This window comes from Brachyhypopomus gauderio, chromosome 2 (assembly GCF_052324685.1).
Source record: "Brachyhypopomus gauderio isolate BG-103 chromosome 2, BGAUD_0.2, whole genome shotgun sequence".
Taxonomy (NCBI): domain Eukaryota; kingdom Metazoa; phylum Chordata; class Actinopteri; order Gymnotiformes; family Hypopomidae; genus Brachyhypopomus; species Brachyhypopomus gauderio.
Window position 1 is genome coordinate 42,706,194 of NC_135212.1, and position 18,836 is coordinate 42,725,029.

Consider the following 18,836-nt stretch of genomic DNA (forward strand, 5'->3'; position numbering starts at 1 on the left):
CGTATGGAAGGGAAGAGGAGATGTTTTTCAAAGATCACTGAAAAATGAGTCAGTCTCTGTGGGAGGAGGTGGACTAAGAACAGACTGCAGCTTTTGTTGGGGTTTTTTTCCCAGTGTGAACTGAGGCTTTGAGATGTCTGCATGGCTGAGTAGGCCGTGTCTCAGTGAATCATCCTGCCTTTGGTGGTGCACATTTCTGCTGGTTCTTAAACCAGGGTGAGCAAGGGGTTTGCTGCTGTGTGTGAGATTATGTCATCAGCAACATCATCCTGTCATTGAAACATTCTCCCACTTCCATTTTGGGTGCACACACTCCTCACTCTGTACCTTGCTTTTTCCATTGGACCATGAAATATTACCAAACTATAAAATGCATTTAACTGTTTACACCAAATAAGTAATTAATTCAAGAATCCAGTTCAAAAAGCAAAATTGTCTAAATTTTATATTATTATTGTATTTACTACAATGCAGTCTCTTTTTCTATATTCCCTTTAACACCACAATTTCCTGTCAGCTTTATCTTCTTTAAAATGTTAAGTGTAAACTGTCGTATACCGTTATTCAACAATCCCGAACCTACCCTGCCCGTTTGTGCGACACTGCAATACCAGTGGTAAACAGCAGAGGGAGCGTTGAACAGTCAAACGTCATTGCTCAGTTCATAGACGCACACCGTGGAGTGTAACGTGGGTGCTGCGTATAGCATTCATAGTTCAGTAGTTAAGATTCTTGAATAGTAATCAGAAGGATGCATGTCGTATTACTAATGTTGGACCCCTGAGCAAGACCCTTGACCCTCAAGTGCTCAAATTGTACAGAGTTATTGTAAGTTGCTTTGGGCAACATAAAAGTGTAAATATAACATGGGTGGAGTGTAATGGTCATAATACACAAATCCACATTATTCATATTGTACATGAACTCACACTACATTGGTCATAAAACACCTGTAATGCAGGCTGCTTAGGAGACATATGGCACTGCTGAGACTCTGAAGCACCCTTTGAAAGATCCGTCCTCTTCCTCTGGTCTTTAATGCTTTTAAATGTCCTCCGAGAGCATAGTGATCTGTTTTATGAAGCGATTAAATCAGGCGGGTCTGCTGCCCTTTCGTGACCTCTAATCCTCACCCTAGCCTGACCCCAACAAGTGTAAAAGTAGGCGGAGAGCCTGTTCTCCTGAGGGGCTTCCCTATGTCTGCACGCACAGTCCTGAAGCTCTGGACGCCATAAACAAAACGGCCATGTTGCCTCTGTTGCCATGGTAACTAAGAGCTCAGGCAGAGGTGTGAGTGGTGACTAGTTAACATATAGCTACTGATGGTTGTTCAGTTTTCAATATGATATCTGAAGAAAACATAAATGTATGGATATGTGTTAAAGATTGAAAATCTTTTTTTTTTTATCAACAGGTTGTTTATGAAAAATATGTTCATTTAAACGTGAATTTGGTCAGGTAAAAAAAAGTGGAAGATTAAGAAAGCACAGCGCGAGTTATGAGCAGATCCTCCAGAATTTCCCCGAGAACCTCTGCAGGAGCCCGTCCGCAGTCCCGGTGTCCTCGCGCGGCCCTTGCTCCAGTTACAGCGCCCACGTGAGCGCCGCTGTGTCTTTAAATCTTCCCCTAGTCCAGAGAGATGACATCATCCTCTCAAAACACATTACGTCATCCCTTTCGGGACACTTCTCGCAGCCCCACCCTGTTTTCCCCTTATCACCTGATTTCTGTTATTGGCTCGTATCAATGCGGGGATCCTCCTCGGTGTGTCCCTCATTGGTAGCAGAATCGCCGGTGTCTACGTACTATTGGTCTGGTCCAAATTGCCCTGTACGTGGTCTCATTTGAAAGAGGACGCTCTAACGGAGACGTGTCGCGGGTAATTCGGTTTCCGTAAGCGCACCGACTACGTCATGGTCAGAGTCCCATTATCATTATGCAGAAATAAATTTGCATTGGGCGGGGGGGATGGAGCTGCTAATTATTGCACGGTGCCCACCGCGCGCCTTGATGAAGGATGGAATGGAAATGCAATCAAATTGCATTTGGACATTTGGTTTCTCCGTCTCTTTCACGTTGTTTTATATGCTAGTAAAAAAAGCGAATGTGTAACTAATTATTTTCAAAGTACTCAACAATGGAAAAAAAATGGTTGAGAGAGTAGGTATAAAAAATTAAATAACAAATTAGCTAGTAACAAAAGATGGCACAAGCTACCTGACATGCATCGAAATAACCATCTGTACGTATAGTCTAAACAGCAGTCGGAGACTAATTGCGGAATTCTGAGACATGCGGAGTCGAAATACTCGCTGCGACCAGTAGAGGGAGTGGATGTGACAATGTTCAGCGGGCGCCGGTTGTCAATGGTACCCAGCGGTGCGCATTGGGCAATATTGTTTGGACGCAGGGTCACACTTAGAAGGCGATGTAGTCTTACCTCCTTGTGATTACAGGGCATGTCTTTAACCACAGATGACACGTGGCACAATTATTTAACACCAGTAAAATCCACTAGATTTTATTACTTATTATAGGGACCTAAAAGTGCGCGCGGGGGCGAGAGCGTGCTTAGAAAAAACTGCGAGAATGTTTCTTTAAGACCCAGCACCTTTGCATACGCGAGAGGGAGGAGGGAGCGAGGAAGAGAGAGAGAGAGAGCGAGAGAGACAGAGAGAGACTGGGATTGTCTATAGTTAGGTGTAACGCTGCTCTCGCTTGGTGCTGTCGTTATGTGTGAGGGAGAGGGACGGGGCTGATAACTGGGCTTAAACGGCGAAATCGGGACCCGTAAGCGCCGCGCACTGATGGGGTCAGCGGGGATGTAGTGTCACGCATTGACTCTCGGCGATGACAAGGGTGAGAAGCAGAAAATCCGGCGCGCGCATCAGACCTTCGCATGCATTATTTTCCAGTGTGTGTGTGTTTGTGTGTATTATCGCCCAGCTGTGATGGGGTGGAGGGGGGTGGAAGGAACTGGGAGGAGGGGGCGAGGGGAGGGGATGAGATTTTAAAAAGGCAATAAACGGCTTTATAAGAGGAAAAAGTCGCCGGGCCTCGTGCATTGCCTTCGTTATCGTGGATAAAATGCGATTATTTCATTTTGACTGCATGTCCATCCGTGCATCTGCTAAAGCGACAGCATATATATATATATATATATATATATATATATATATATATATATATATATATATATATATATATATATATATATATATAATAGGCTGATGGTGGAGCGCGCGCGGCTAAGGAATACGTCAACACATCCATTTGGGCTTGTGCACCGCTTCATAACATTACACTGAACGTCATTCTGAATTCGATATGGAGATGTTTATTGCATTATATCCACGCCATTTTTCACTCAGCCCTTTTCTCTTTTTGAGAGTATTAATAGTCAGTCTGTAGGCTAACCTATGCATCTCCTGCCAAGCTAATAGGGACTGATATGTGATATTTAAAATGGGCGAGTTTAACTCCGGACGGATCTCATCTCCTCCCTGTCTGTTTCGGCCATGCCCGTCGATACCGCCGAGCTACACGAACACACGGGCTTTCTCTTCCGCGGTCCATATCGTGCGCATCCATTATTAGCTATATGACTAACAGTCTCTTACGCCTGCGTGCGTAAAGCTGCACACGAGAGCTGTTTTACACGCAAACGATGCCCGTGCAGCGATATAGCTACACGAAAATGGGCAGTCTAGTTTCCTTGGCTTTTATATTTTTTAATAATTTGATATAGGTGTGTGCGTGTGCGGGCGCGCGCGTGTATGTGTGTGCGAGTATGAGAGCGAGAGACCGAGAAAGGCAGACAGACAGAACGATGGTACTATTTAAATGCTCCTGCAGTTACTAAGAGAAGGCTTTCTTGACATTGCCGGACTATACATCGCTTCGCCTCGTCGTCGTAATAATGAGTTCTGCCTCCATCTGTGGCCCCTCCGTGGCGAGGCGAGCTGCATTACCCTGCCTCGGCCCCAACGAGTCCAACTCATCTCTAACTGTCGGCACTTACCGGGGAACAGCACTCAACCACGCACGTAATCGTGTGTTCTTCAGTGGCAAATGTGGGTCTGACGGCTGCGCCTGCCCCATCAGTGTGCACGAGCTGCCTTTTAATGTTTGTTTGTTCCCGTGAAATCAGTGTCTGTTTTTCATGGCCGGGGAATCACTGGACCGTAATTCCATCTCTGGATCTTTGGTTCACTCTCACGTTTCCAAGCACGTGCAGGCCAGTTTTGGGCGATATCACGCCTGTGACAGAAAGCGTGATGATGGGCGTGCGTTATGGGAGCGGTGCACGCGCTAACGTGCTGGTACCCACTGCGCGTGCTGATTGTCTCGGGTCGTTTCGCGTGCTTTTGCAATCTGACAATCTGAGTGAAGCTTTGGGTGTAATAGAACCTTCATCCGGCCCTCATAAAAGCCTTCTCTGTTGTATTCCTGTTTCGCCACAGGACAGCTACAGCCTCAGATTCAGACGCATACCAAGTGTAGACTAAATATGTCATATTGAATAAATTTGATAAGACTAGGCATGTAGTTTTTCCATTGAAACCTTCGTGAACTCACCTGCTACCGGTTGATCTTGAAACCAAAGTCGTTTGTGCATTTTCTCATGACAACTTTTCTTTGTATTTATTTTATGACCTTTGGGTTCGTTCACTAATACATACTCTCCCTTTCTATTCACTACTCTCACAGCTGAACATCCTCTGAGGGTTTGAAACTCCTCCTTTATGTCCGCCCTCTCATTGGCCACGCCCCCAGAACTCAGCTGGCCTGTCCCAGCTTCTCCCGCTGCTGTAGTTTCTCTATTACAAAACTGGACCACGCCCCCTCACTCCACCCCCAAAACCACACCCGGGCATCCGCTCAGGGAAGAATCTTGGAGCTGACCAAAAAGTTCAGTTTATTCTGGACAAAGCAAAAAAATGGATGTTTTGAAGAAAAGGGGTGAAAGCAATTTGCTCCAAAACACCCACATTTGAATACGAGCGCAGAGTAAAACGTGCACACACACACACACGCACGCACACACACCCACACACACACACACACACACACACACACACACGCACACACACACATATCGTGACAAAGAACAGAAATCTGGACATTCAGTAATAGAGAAATACCCCAGAGTGTGTGATACTCTCGGCATCACCTCCTGCCACACCGGCCTACGGACCCCTGTAGAGAAACACACACACACACACACATGACCAAGCGCTAATATATCCTTCATAAACTCACAAGCACACTCCCACGCTGACAGATACACACATAAACACACATGGCTGTAACACTCTGCTAAACTCCACAGGCTGTACATATCAGACTCACTCTGTCACACACACACACACACACACACACACATTCAGAATTTCCACACACAACTGCATAACAATCCCCTTCACTTGGTTCAACCCTCGTTTCCGGCTTCGAGATGATGTGCGAGGTGATGCCCACTATATCGGAGGACGGTCGAGGAGGCGGGGGAGGGGGCCCCTCCTCACCTGCCGGGGGCGGGGCCGGGATGGGCGGCGGCATGGGGGGCGTGGGCGGCGGCTACGGCGGGCGTGACACCCGTGGCGGCGACGAGGGCGGCAGCACGGGCAACTTGGAGTCGCTGATGGTCAACATGCTGACGGAGAGGGAGCGGCTCCTGGAGAGTCTGAGGGAGACCCAGGAGAGTCTGGGCACGGCTCAGCTGCGTCTGCGGGAACTGGGCCACGAGAAGGACTCGCTCCAGAGACAGCTCTCCATCGCCCTGCCACAGGTACCGCACGCACACGCGCACCTCCGCCACAGTCTGTGCGAGCGCATTGGTGAGCTTGTGCTTTCCTTGCATTTTTGTGTGTATGTTTGCACGCACGTGTATGGGTGTCTGTTTGCATTCGTGATATCAATAATACCTTGTTAGGTGTGGTCAGTTGATGTAAGATTATAGCGTATGTAAGTAAGAAGGATGCAACCCGTTGAGATAGCTAGTGTCTGAGAAGAAGTGATTTGAAAAGAAAAGCTGACAAATGTATCTATCAGAGTCATTTACTAGAGATGGACAAAAGTGATTGAGAGAGGAACGCTGCTCCAGAGAAGGCAGCATATCAGTTAGCATTAGAGAGTCTAATGGTGATCACTGGGAAAGAACTGTGGAGAGAGAGAGAGAGAGAGAGAGAGAGAGAGAGAGAGAGAGGCAGTGAGGGATGAGAGGGATGGGGTGGAAGAGGAGAAGAAGAAAGTGAGCTGGTTTTGTATGTACTGACCTGTTTTGGCCTGAATCAGACTGCTGTGGCCTGAATCAGACTGCTCCAGTCTTTGTTATTGTCAGTGTGTCTGAATGGAGTATGCTTTATTTAGATCCCAGAAATCTGTTCCCACTCTCCCAGAATGCACTGGGCTCACCTGTTCCATTTTGATGCCACATTGGTCCATTTGACTTGGCTTTCTTGGTCTGATCTATGGTCTGATCTTGCTCTGTGTTTCTGAGGTGTGTGCCGCACAGCAGACCTTCCCTGTAGGGCTGCCCAACTCAATCTGATGTTAACTGAATACATTAACCCGATAATCAGGAAAGCGTGAGGTCCAGAGCATCTTCACAGAAGGATGTGCCTGTTCTCTCAAATGAAAACATTCCTAGTTAGAAGAGTGCTGCTCCGATAGTGAACACTTGAACAAACTCTGACTGGTTCTGTTAATGTGTCAGATGGTCTCCATGGCAGAGCTGTGAACAAGCATGTCATAGTGCCTAGTGGCTTGTCACCCAGCATGAGACTTTGATGGTGTTGTGCTTACCAGTTCATTTGCAGTTGATGGTCGAAATTGAATGATACCTCATGCTATTAGGACAATATGGCAACTTGCGATAGATGTGATTTATCCCTTAAAGGTGTAGGAGATGTTTTCTGTCACTCTTCATGTCTGATGGAGCTGTGTGTCACATGTGGAAGCAGTTTCAACATGGACAATAACACGTAATACAACACATGTATGCACACACACACACACACACACACACACACACACACACACACACACACACACACACACACACACACACACACACACACACACACACACGTTGTAGGCGAATCTGTCGTTAAGGCCCACATTTGGACTGTGCTGATAAAGCTAGCCCAGCTAGTTCTGGAGAGAAGACCTCACATGACTGAGGAATTGTGGGATATTGGTGCCAAACCTAATTCCAGCCCAGTCCCAGCAAGGTCCACTTCCACAATGCCAAAGTGCTCTGAGCCCACTGTGAGCCATCTGCACCACTCTGTAACATTCCTAAGATTACCCACCCCACCCTCCATCCCTCCTCCATCCCTCTCTCTCTCTCTCTGCATGTCTTTCTCTTTCTCACTCTCTCTTACTCGTTTTCCTTCTACATCTCTGCCTCTGCCTCTCTCTCTCTCTCTCTCACACACACACACACACACACACACACACACACACACACACACACACACACACACACACACACACACACACACACACACACACACACACACACACACACACACACTCCCCTCCACACCTGTCTATTGGCAGTAGGTGATATGGTGATATAAATGACACTGTGGTGACTTCATCTGGACATGAACCAAATGTCTCATTGACAGTGTCACAATGGCCACTTCATCAATGCTGGCAAAATCCACACTTGAGACTTCTGAGTGGAAGCTTTATGCACTGTGGGAGAGACCATCATGTTGGGGGAGGGGAATTAGTCACTAGGCTCAGGCTGAGTGCTTTGGTTCTTTTGGGTTGGTGGATTTGGTTGACTCGGGGTGGAGAGTTTGGTTGACTCATCATGGTGGGTTTGGTCATTTTATTTTGTGTTGTTTTTTGGAGGGGGGTTTGGTTGGCTTGTAGTGGTGGGGTTTGGTTATAATGGGGACGGGAGGTTAGTTTGGTTGTTTTGTAGTGGTTGGTCATCTCGTGGTGTGATTTGGCTGTCTTGTAGTGGTGTGGGTTGGTTGTTTTGGGAGGGTTTGGTTGTCTCGTGGTGGTGGGGGTTGGTTGTTTTGGGGGGGTTGGTTGTCTCGTTGGTTGGCGAGTGGGGGCTCACTCACACTGCTGGCAGGACTTCTAGCCTCCTTTTATTTCTGTTGTTGAAGGATCTGTGGAGTCAGACTGGGGATTTGATTTTACCTCAGAGACATAGCAGGGGCTTTTGTTTTCAACGCAATACACTATTTCTCAGACACATCAGAACACACCCACTTCAGCCATATAATAATACTAATACTAGTATTATTAGTACTACTACTACTACTACTACTTATAATAATAATTGTAACAACAACACATCTCAGTACAGAGCCTTTATAAAGGTTAAAACAAAATCTAAAACAAAACAGAAAAACATAATGAGAATGAAATACAAGATCAATGAAATCTAAAAGGATGAAGTAAACGGAGTAAAATTAAACTAATGCAATTTTAAAATACCTCACAGTACAGTAAGAACATGAAAGTGAAAGATTAGAGTTCTTAATTAATTATTAAGATATTAAATATAATTAAATTATATTATTAAATGAGTGTATTTTGAGATGTGAAGGTGCTGAATCCATTGGTCTAGCCGTGGATACATGCTACCTTCAACTCATTCTGCCAAGAAATGTTAAGCCTGCAAAATAGCTGTTTTGAAACGCGGATAAACTTCATATCCCAATGATAAAGCGACAATACTGGGCCCTGGCTCACAGTGAGCTGGTCTTTAAAAGCCTAGATAAAACAGCAGGAGGGCAGCGGGGGGGCGTAGAGAGGGGTGTGGGGAGAGTGCTTTTACACTGAGAACAGAAGATAGACCATAGTGCTGCCACACCCCTGTGTGATGGGGCTGGTTGCAGGGTGTTCTCACACAGCAGTTGTGCTGTTGCACTGGGCGCATGGCATTGATCAGCGGAGATGAATTGGGCGGAGATGCTGAGAGCGGAGTTAATCCGTCTGCGTGTGTTGGAATAAAGGCACCTTGGTTCACCATTTTTGAGCATCACTCTCGCATGAGAAATACTTCCGGGCAAATGTAATGTCTGAACTCGAAGCTTTAATTTGTTTTGTGTTATAGTGAATGGCAGTTTATTTATTTTTCACATCTCTGTTTACTTGTTTCATCTCTGCAGTCTTGTTTTACCTTCAAAAGAGGGCGGTGTGACACCACCTGAAACAGGTTAGGGTCTGTGGAGCGACACCATTGATGTATACGGTAGCTGGAGATGAAACGTTTTCAGCTAAATGATCACAGGAAGTTGATGTGAGCCTAAGAACCTTGAAGATCTCCACAGAACAAGCTGTAAGACAGCACCAGGTAACAGTGGCTGTAAGACAGCACCTGGTAACAGTAGCTGTAAGATAGCACCTGGTAACAGTAGCTGTAAGACAGGACCTGGAAACATCACCTGTAAGACAGGAACTGGTAACATCACCTGTAAGACAGCACCTGGTAACATCACCTGTAAGACAGCACCTGGTAACAGTAGCTGTAAGACAGCACCTGGTAACATCACCTGTAAGACAGCACCTGGTAACATCACCTGTAAGACAGGACCTGGTAACATCACCTGTAAGACAGGACCTGGAAACATCACCTGTAAGACAGGACCTGGTAACATCACCTGTAAGACAGCACCTGGTAACATCACCTGTAAGACAGCACCTGGTAACAGTAGCTGTAAGACAGGACCTGGTAACATCACCTGTAAGACAGGACCTGGTAACATCACCTGTAAGACAGGGCCTGGTAACAGTAGCTCTAAGACAGCTCCTGAAAGACAGCACCTGGTAACAGTGCCTGGTAACACCGCCTGGTAATAGCACCTGTAAGACAGCTCTTGGTAACAGTAACTTTAAGGCAGCGCCTATAAAACTATACCTGCAACTATAAAACAGCAACTATGAAACTATACCTGCTAACATCAGCTATAAGTACCTGGCAACTTAACACTATTTGTTTAGGATAGCATAATGCAGGCTAGGGTCAAAACCAGAACAGGGCGACAGATGAAGAGATCACACAATGGTCAAAATCAGACAGGCAAAATCTAGACCAAAGTACAAAAGGGGTCATTCAAAAACACACAGAGCCAGCGTCTAGAACACAGAGATGGCAGTGGAAAGAAGACCTCTCAAAACATGACACAAACATACAATATAAACAGTACTATCCAAACATACTACACAAATATAGGCAATGCCTCACAGCAAGGAAGTGGTACAAATGGATTTAAATACACAAGCTTAATTAGGAACATGTGAAATTAATCATTATTTGGGAGATGCTGATGTGTTTCCACAGTGTATTATGGGAATCCTGTGGTATTGGTGTGTGTGGATGATTGGGTGGAGATGGTGTGGTTTGTTGACTACTGTAACTGGCACAGGGGTCCATATGCTAGCCCAGCTAGCCATGACCCAGGGCTAGGGAGCTAGGGAGCTATATATATATATGTAAAACGTCTCACCAATATATACCTTATATATACCTTCATACTGTGTATGTGTATTTTATATATATATATAAAATGAATAATATGTATATAACGTCTTACCCTTCCAAACTTCTACCAATTAAAGATCCAAATTCTTAGGTCTGTTTTTGCAGTCTTGCAGTCCCTGGTAACCTTTCCTTCCTTTGGAAGTACTGGAACAAACCAAAGCTGGATGTGATTGGATATCACCCATGTGTGTGGAGTTTGGAGGTGCTCAGAAGAATTTGGTTCAGAGCTGGGTTTCGGTTTGGACTGCTCCTGTTCCTTAATGAGCATGCTTGTCTGGTCTGTTGTGTTGTTGTTTGGTGAGAAGCTGCTTTGTCACGGTGCTCTAGGTAGGAGAGAAGCTCTGAATATTTGGTATGGATCAGTGGTATGGTATTCTCAGCATACATCATTTATATCTGTGTGTGTGTGTGTGTGTGTGTGTGTGTGGTGTGGGATGTGTGTGTGAGAGAGAGAGAAAAAAGAGAGAGGGAGCAAGAGAAAGTAGACACATTTGGTTAAAGTTTGTTTTTTATAACATTACTAATGTTTTTGTATGAATGTATGTCTGTATGTACTTGGGTGTGTGTAGGAGTTTGCTGTCTTGACCAAAGAGCTAAATGTCTGTCGGGAACAGCTGCTAGAAAGAGAAGAGGAGATCGCCGAGCTAAAAGCAGAGAGGAGCAACACTCGGGTCAGTAACCACACAACCATCAATCTGTGTGTGTGTGTGTGTGTGTGTGTGTGTGTGTGTGTGTGTGTGTGTGTGTGTGTGTGTGTGAGAGAGAGAGAGAGAGAGAGAGAGAGAGAGAGAGGAAGAGTGAGAGAGAGAGAAAGAGAGAGAGTTTGAGTCTGTGTGAACACCCGGCTCAGTAACTACACAACCATGAATCTGTGTGTGTGTGCGTGAGAGAGAACGAGAGCGAGAGAGTCTGAGTCTGTGTGAAGCAACACTCAGGTCAGTAACCATACAACCATGAATCCGTGTGTGTGTGTGCGTGTGTGTGTGGTTGAGAAAGTGTGTGTGTGTGTGTGTGTGTGTGTGGGGGGGATTGTTGATATGAAGCCCTACAACAGATACATCTACACCTTCAGACAGAATCAGTCCATGCTGTTGTGGGTATGTTAGTATGGTTATAAATAATCTCTCTGTCTTTCTTTCTGTCTCTCTGTCTCTTTCACTCTGTTTGTGTGTCTCTGTCTGTCTCTATATGTATTTGCGTCTCTTTCTGTCTTCCCAGCTGTTGCTGGAACATCTGGAGTGTCTCGTGTCCCGTCACGAGCGTTCTCTCAGGATGACTGTGGTGAAGAGACAGGCCCAGTCTCCTGCCGGTGTCTCCAGTGAGGTGGAGGTCCTCAAGGCCCTCAAGTCCTTGTTTGAGCACCACAAAGCCCTGGATGAGAAGGTGAGGCCCCACCTACCTGTCCCCTGCAGCCCCGCCCCATAGATGAGCACTAGAGCAGAATGGTATTGAGACCTAACCATGAAGCTGACTGCAGGGAACTGGTCTTGTGACCGGAGGGTTGTGGGTTCGATTCCCAGACCTGAGGCCATGACTGAGGTGCTCTTGAGCAAGGCATCTAACCCCAACTGCTCCCCGGGCGCCGGGCTAGGGCTGCCCACCGCTCTGGGCACGTGTGCACCACAGCCCCCTAGTAATCACTAGTGTGTGTGTGTGTGTGTGTGTGTGTGTGTGTGTTCTAACTGCACAGATGGGTAAAAAGGACAAATTTCGGATTGTGGTGAAAAATCACAATTGACAAAATATGGCACATTTACATTTACATTTTACATCACTCTTGGCTGTGGAAGCAGTGACATCCCTGTCTCTCTCTCTTTATCCAACACTGCTAAAAAACAAATAAACGGTTGTGTTGGGTATTCTGGGTGTGCTGAGAATGTTGGATATTTTGGATGTCTTGGGTGTACTAGGTGAGTTGGGTGTGCTGGGTGTACTGGGTGTGTTGAATGTGTTGGTTGTTCTGTGTATGTTGGTTGTGTTGGGTGTGTACTGGGTGTGTTGGTGTGTACTGGGTATGTTGGGTGTTCTGGGTGTGTTGAGTGTACTGGGTGTGTACTGGGTGTGTTGGTTGTGTTGGGTGTGTACTGGATGTGTTGGGTGTTCTGGTGTCTTGAGTGTACTGGGTGTGTTGGGTGTGTACTGGGTGTGTTGGGTGTGTACTAGGTGTGTACTGGGTGTGTTGGGTGTGCAGTGGGTGTGTACTAGGTGTGTAGTGGGTGTGTTGGGTGTGTACTAGGTATGTACTGGGTGTGTACTAGGTGTGTTGGGAGTGTACTGGGTGTGTAGTGGGTGTGTTGGGTGTGTACTGGGTGTGTTTACAGGTCTACATGTGTATGTGTTTATGTATATGTGCGTATGTGTGTGTCTCTTTTCTCATCTGCTGCTTCTTTTTAATGCTTTTAGTTATTTAATGATTTAATGATTTAAACTGTTGGTGATTTATTCTAATCCTTTTTAGCTTTATATAAACAATTCTTGCTTACTCCCTTGTAAAGTGTCCTTGTGTATATTGAAAGGCGCTTATAAATAAAATTCTATTATTATTATTATTATATTATTATTATTATATATTAGTGGGTGTGTTGGGTGTGTACTAGGTGTGTTGGGTGTGTACTGGGTGTGTACTGGGTGTGTACTAGGTGTGTTGGGAGTGTACTGGGTGTGTTGGGTGTGTACTGGGTGTGTACTAGGTTTGTTGGGTGTTCTGGGTGTGTAGTGGGTGTGTTGGGTGTGTACTAGGTGTGTTGGGAGTGTACTGGGTGTGTACTGGGTGTGTAGTGGGTGTGTTGGGTGTGTACTAGGTGTGTTGGGTGTGTACTGGGTGTGTACTGGGTGTGTACTGGGTGTGTACTAGGTGTGTTGGGAGTGTACTGGGTGTGTACTGGGTGTGTTGGGTGTGTACTGGGTGTGTTGGGTGTGTACTGGGTGTGTACTGGGTGTGTACTAGGTGTGTTGGGTGTGTACTGGGTGTGTACTGGGTGTGTACTAGGTGTGTTGGGAGTGTACTGGGTGTGTACTGGGTGTGTACTAGGTGTGTTGGGAGTGTACTGGGTGTGTTGGGTGTGTACTGGGTGTGTACTGGGTGTGTACTAGGTTTGTTGGGTGTTCTGGGTGTGTAGGACTGCTGTCTTTGAGAGGGTGGGACTACACCACCATTTGCATAGTTCATGTCTGCAGTTAAAACACTCTTTTCTCTCTGTTCATCTCTAAGGTACGAGAGCGGTTACGTGTGGCTCTTGAACGCGTTGCCGTCTTGGAGGAAGAGCTGGAGGCTTCGACGAATGAGGTGATCATCCCTCTCCACCCTCTCTTTTCTTCAGGCGTGTGAGTACGGTACACTCATCTTCCTCTCCTCACTCTCCTCCTCCTCACAGATGCACACTCTCCGGGAGCAGATCAAAAGACGGGAGCGTGGAGTGGACAATGGCAAAGAAGTAAGACACGCCCACACAGCCAGAGCCACGCCTCACAGAGCCATACACAGCCATGCCACCAGAACCACACCCCCGTGTCATGCCACACCCCCAGTGTCATGCCACACCCCCAGTGTCACGCCCCCAATTCCATGCCCCCTTGTCTAGGATCTTCTGCTCATCCTCAACACTGATATCGCTCTTCAGGTTCTCATCCTCCACAGTGGACTTCATGTTGAAAGCAAAGGATTCCAGGCCATTCAGACCAGTTCACTAGTTCACAGGCCATTCACACTAGTTCACCTTTCTCTAGATTTATTTTCTTCTCTCCACCTTCACTGTCTCTCTTTATTTCCTGTCTTCTCGCGTTTCCTGTCTCAGCGCCTGCCAAACGGCCCCTCCTCTATCCTGGACGATGGAGAGATGGACAGACAGAGGGAGGGAGAGATAGAGCGACAGCGGGCTGAGCTCTCGCAGCTCAAAGAGAGACTCGCCCTCATGTGCAGACAGGTGTGTGTGTGTGTGTGTGTGTGTGTGTGTGTGTGTGTGTGTGTGTGTGTGTGTTAGAGACAGAGAGAGAGTGTGAGTTTGGGTGTATTAGTATATGTGTATGAGAGAAAGAGAGACGAAGAAGCTGACATGTTTGCATTAGATTGTTCTAGTTTGCCAGTCAGAAGGAGGACCAAGTTAGATGGTTGCCATGGAGATGGAAAAACACAAAGGCATGCAGGGAATGAGTCGATAGTATACTCTGCTGCCCTCTGGTGCAGACACACAGCACTGCAGCCAGTGGTGTACTATGCCAGTCAGTTGGCTCCATTCCAAAGTCTGTAGGCTTAATTGTGGGTATTCAGTATCCTTATGTCTGTGTAAGCACTTCTGATATGATTTTGTGTGTGTGATTATGTATGACTCTGTGTGTATGTGTGTGTGTGTGTGTGTGTGTGTGTGTGTGTGTGTGTGTGTGTGTGTGTGTGTGTGTGTGTCTTCCACGCTCAGGTTGGAGAGATTGAAGAGCAGCTCACTGCAGCACGGAGGGAGGTGACCAAGACTGAGGAAGCCAATCAAAAGCTACAGAGGGAGATCAAGGAGGTGTGGCCAGGGTTTGAGCCACAGCTGTGCTCACATCACATAATCATTAAGCTACCAACACCCTCCCCCTCTGTAGACCGGCTCTTCCTGTCACTGCAGAGTGATTAACTGCTGTTTTACAGCAGTTTGGTTGTTGCAGGGTGAGGCCCTGGGCTGCTGCAGAATCCATCAAAGCACCATACACATAACACGTTGTCTGTCATTGGCCTGGGAGCTGTGTTCATTTTCTGGGTAATGGTAGCTCTCTATGGCAACAGAGTGTTTGCCAACTTGGCGGTGGCTACGGTTTCATGTCATGACGATGTTGATATTGTTCAGTTCCCCTTGGTGATGGGAATCTTTGTAATGTGAAGTGTCATTTGTGATATGCATTGTTGGCTGAACATGTGGGAGAGAATGTTTCTTCTTGTCTCTCTCTGTTCCTTCTTTCTCTCTCTCTCTATTCCTCTCTATTCCTCTCTCCCCATCCCCCTGTTTTCTCATCCTCTCTCTCTCCTGTATCTCCTCCTCTCTCCTGTCTCTCCTTGTCCTTATTTCTCCTCTCTTCCTCTCTCTCCCCCTCTCTCTCCCTTCCCTACCTCTCTCTCTCTCTCTCTCTCTCTCTCTCTCTCCCTCTCACTCACTCCCCTTCTCTCTCTCCCTCCCTCTCACTCACTCTCCCTCCCTCTCTCCCTCCCTCTCTCTCTCCCCCTCATTTTCTCACTTTTCCTTGTTCCTCTGCTCCTCACCTCGTGAGGTATTCTCACCTCTGCTCCACCCGTCTCCTCTGTAAGGGCTTCAGCCTTGTCGCCTGTGCAGTTGAAGTAAACAGTTGCTCCAGTGTGCCACTGGCACTCCTAGTTCTTGTTCTTGACATACAATCTGCTACATAAGTGTGTATTCATATGTCTGCGTATCCATAATCCTTCCTCATTTGTTTTCTTTTTCTTTTGACTTTGTCTTTCTTCCCCATCTCTTTGTTTTCCTCTCTCTCCCTTTATCTCTCACTTCCTCCATCTCTCTCTCTCACCCTCTCTCTCCTTCGCACAGGCCCTGTGTCAGAGAGAGGACATGGAGGAGAGAATCACTACCCTAGAACGAAGGTAAACCACTTCCTGTGCGGCTGTGTTGCTTTTGTCATTAGTTGTACTCTTTGGATATCTTGTTATACGTTTTAAGTGTTTGTTAAAGCTATTGTGCCCATGATTAAGTTATTTATACACATAAGTGATTCAAAAATCGTTTATTTGTTTACTGGTAAACCCAAGGTATACCAAGCATGCTCAAGGGTGAACAGAGCTCTTTCTAAACACCAGTATTTCGTTTCATGGGAGGTCGACATGTGCAGCCCATTCAGAGCTGCATTCAGAGATGGTGGACATGTCTGAAATAACCACACCGTGTCCCCGGGACTGTGTCTGTCCCTCATGGTGCCTAGTGTACACCGTGTTCCTGGGCTTTACAATCTGCTGTGACAGATGTTACATCTCTTGCTAATCTTGCTAACTTTATAGCTCTTGCTAACCTCTGCCATAATGAGAACACCACCTCCCCCTTCTATTGCACTACCCCCCCCCCCTCCCCCACATTTGAATATTTTCTCCAAAGATAATAATACTTGGAATTTAGCCTACCCTTCCATATGCTGAATCAACAAACCAAATAAGAGAAGACAACACTTTGTTGATCCTGTAGGAAATTGTAAAATAATGGAGAGACAGGGAAGGCTGGGTCCTGGATGACAGTTTACCTGACAGTTTAGTTGAAGTGTTCTTGAAAAAACACTAGCAGCAAGAATGGGGGTGTTTAGAGAGTTGGGTAAATATGGGGGTGTTTAGAGAGTTGGGTAAATATTGGGGTGTTTAGAGAGGTGAGTAAATAAGGGGGTGTTTAGAGAGGTGAGTAAATAAGGTGGTGTTTAGAGATTTGGGTAAATAAGGGGGTGTTTAGAGAGGTGAGTAAATAAGGGGGTGTTTAGAGAGTTGAATAAATAAGGGGGTGTTTAGAGAGGTGAATAAATAAGGGGGTGTTTAGAGGGTTGGGTAAATAAGGGGGTGTTTAGAGAGGTGAGTAAATAAGGGGGTGTTTAGAGAGTTGGGTAAATAAGGGGGTGTTTAGAGAGGTGAGTAAATAAGGGGGTGTTTAGAGAGTTGGGTAAATAAGGGGGTGTTTAGAGAGGTGAGTAAATATGGGGGTGTTTAGAGAGTTGGGTAAATATGGAGGTGTTTAGAGAGGTGAGTAAATAAGGGGGTGTTTAGAGAGTTGGGTAAATAAGGGGGTGTTTAGAGAGGTGAGTAAATAAGAGGGTGTTTAGAGAGGTGAGTAAATAAGGGGGTGTTTAGAGATTTGAGTAAATAAGGGGGTGTTTAGAGAGGTGAGTAAATAAGGGGGTGTTTAGAGAGTTGAATAAATAAGGGGGTGTTTAGAGAGGTGAGTAAATAAGGGGGTATTTAGAGAGTTGGGTAAATATGGGGGTGTTTAAAGAAGTGAATACACTAGGGGGTGTTTAGAGATGTGAGCAAATAAGTGGGTGTTTATTGAAGTGTTAAATAAGGGGGAGCTTAGTGAGGTGGGTACATAAGGGGGATTTATTGTGTTAGGTAAATAAGTTGTGTTTAATGAAGGAGGTAAAGAGTGTTTATTGAGGTGGGAAAATAAAGGGGGATTTATTGTGTTAGCTAAATAAGTGGTGTTTAATGAAGGAGGTAAAGTGTTTATTAAGGTGGGAAAATAGGGGGCATTTATTGTGGAAGGTAAATAAGTGGCATTTAATGAAGGGGTAAAGAAGTGGTGTTTAGTGAGGTGGGAAAATAGGGGGCATTTATTGAAGTGGGTTAATAAGTGGTGTTTAATGAAGGGGATAAATGGGTAAATAAGGGGCACTAATGGAGGTGGGTAAATGGGTTAATAAGGGGCACTAATGGAGGCGGGTAAATGGGTAAATAAGGGGCAATAATGGAGGTGGGTAAATGAGTAAATAAGGGGCACTAATGGAGGTGGGTAAATGGATAAATAAGGGGCACTAATGGAGGTGGGTAAATGGGTAAATAAGGGGCAATAATGGAGGTGGATAAATGGGTAAATAAGGGGCACTAATGGAGGTGGGTAAATGGGTAAATAAGGGGCAATAATGGAGGTGGGTAAATGGGTAAATAAGGGGCACTAATGGAGGTGGGTAAACGGGTAAATAAGGGGCACTAATGGAGGTGGGTAAATGGGTAAATAAGGGGCACTAATGGAGGTGTATGTATAGTGTTATATATATCCAGTTGCGTTGTTGATAGAGTTGTTGATAATGTAACAGATCTAGATGTGTGTTCTATGTATAGTGTAATAGAACCAGGTATATTCAGTGTTCATAAAGTAACAGACCTTAAATATGTTTACTTAGTCTGACAGCTCCAGGTGTGTTTGGTGTGTATAGCAGAACAGATTCAGGTATTTATCTGGGTTTGTTTAATGTACATAATGTAACATCCAGGTGTGTCTGGGTTTGTTTAATGTACATAATGTAACATCCAGGTATTTATCTGGGTTTGTTTAATGTACATAATGTTACAGATCCAGGTGTGTCTGGGTTTGTTTAATGTACATAATGCAACAGATCCAGGTGTGTTCTGTCCCTGCAGGTACCTGAGTGCTCAGCGGGAGGCGACGTCTCTCCATGACATCAAAGACAAGCTGGAGAATGAACTGGCCAGCAAAGAGTCTCTGTACAGACAGGTACAGGAGAGCTTGTATTGATGCTCTACAGGTTTCTGCCTGTGCCCATGGCCTACAAAGCCACAGAACTGAGCACCTATGTATTCATATGACATCACCTGACTGTGTTGTTT

General features: G+C 45.8%; 1 protein-coding gene across 2 annotated transcripts in view; it reads left to right on the forward strand.

Annotated features, from left to right (window-relative positions):
- The first annotated feature begins 2,668 nt into the window (after nucleotides 1-2,668).
- Nucleotides 2,669-18,836, forward strand: part of ppfia3 (PTPRF interacting protein alpha 3) — a 41,409-nt gene continuing 25,241 nt past the window's right edge. For both annotated transcript variants that reach the window (XM_076996633.1, XM_076996634.1), the window contains exons 1-10: nucleotides 2,669-2,859; nucleotides 4,711-5,788; nucleotides 11,086-11,187; nucleotides 11,735-11,899; nucleotides 13,728-13,802; nucleotides 13,891-13,950; nucleotides 14,311-14,439; nucleotides 14,929-15,021; nucleotides 16,051-16,103; nucleotides 18,630-18,723. In XM_076996633.1, coding sequence (XP_076852748.1) covers nucleotides 5,456-5,788; nucleotides 11,086-11,187; nucleotides 11,735-11,899; nucleotides 13,728-13,802; nucleotides 13,891-13,950; nucleotides 14,311-14,439; nucleotides 14,929-15,021; nucleotides 16,051-16,103; nucleotides 18,630-18,723 — 1,104 coding nt within the window. In that variant the 5' untranslated portion in view covers nucleotides 2,669-2,859; nucleotides 4,711-5,455. The remainder of the gene's footprint in view (nucleotides 2,860-4,710; nucleotides 5,789-11,085; nucleotides 11,188-11,734; nucleotides 11,900-13,727; nucleotides 13,803-13,890; nucleotides 13,951-14,310; nucleotides 14,440-14,928; nucleotides 15,022-16,050; nucleotides 16,104-18,629; nucleotides 18,724-18,836) is intronic.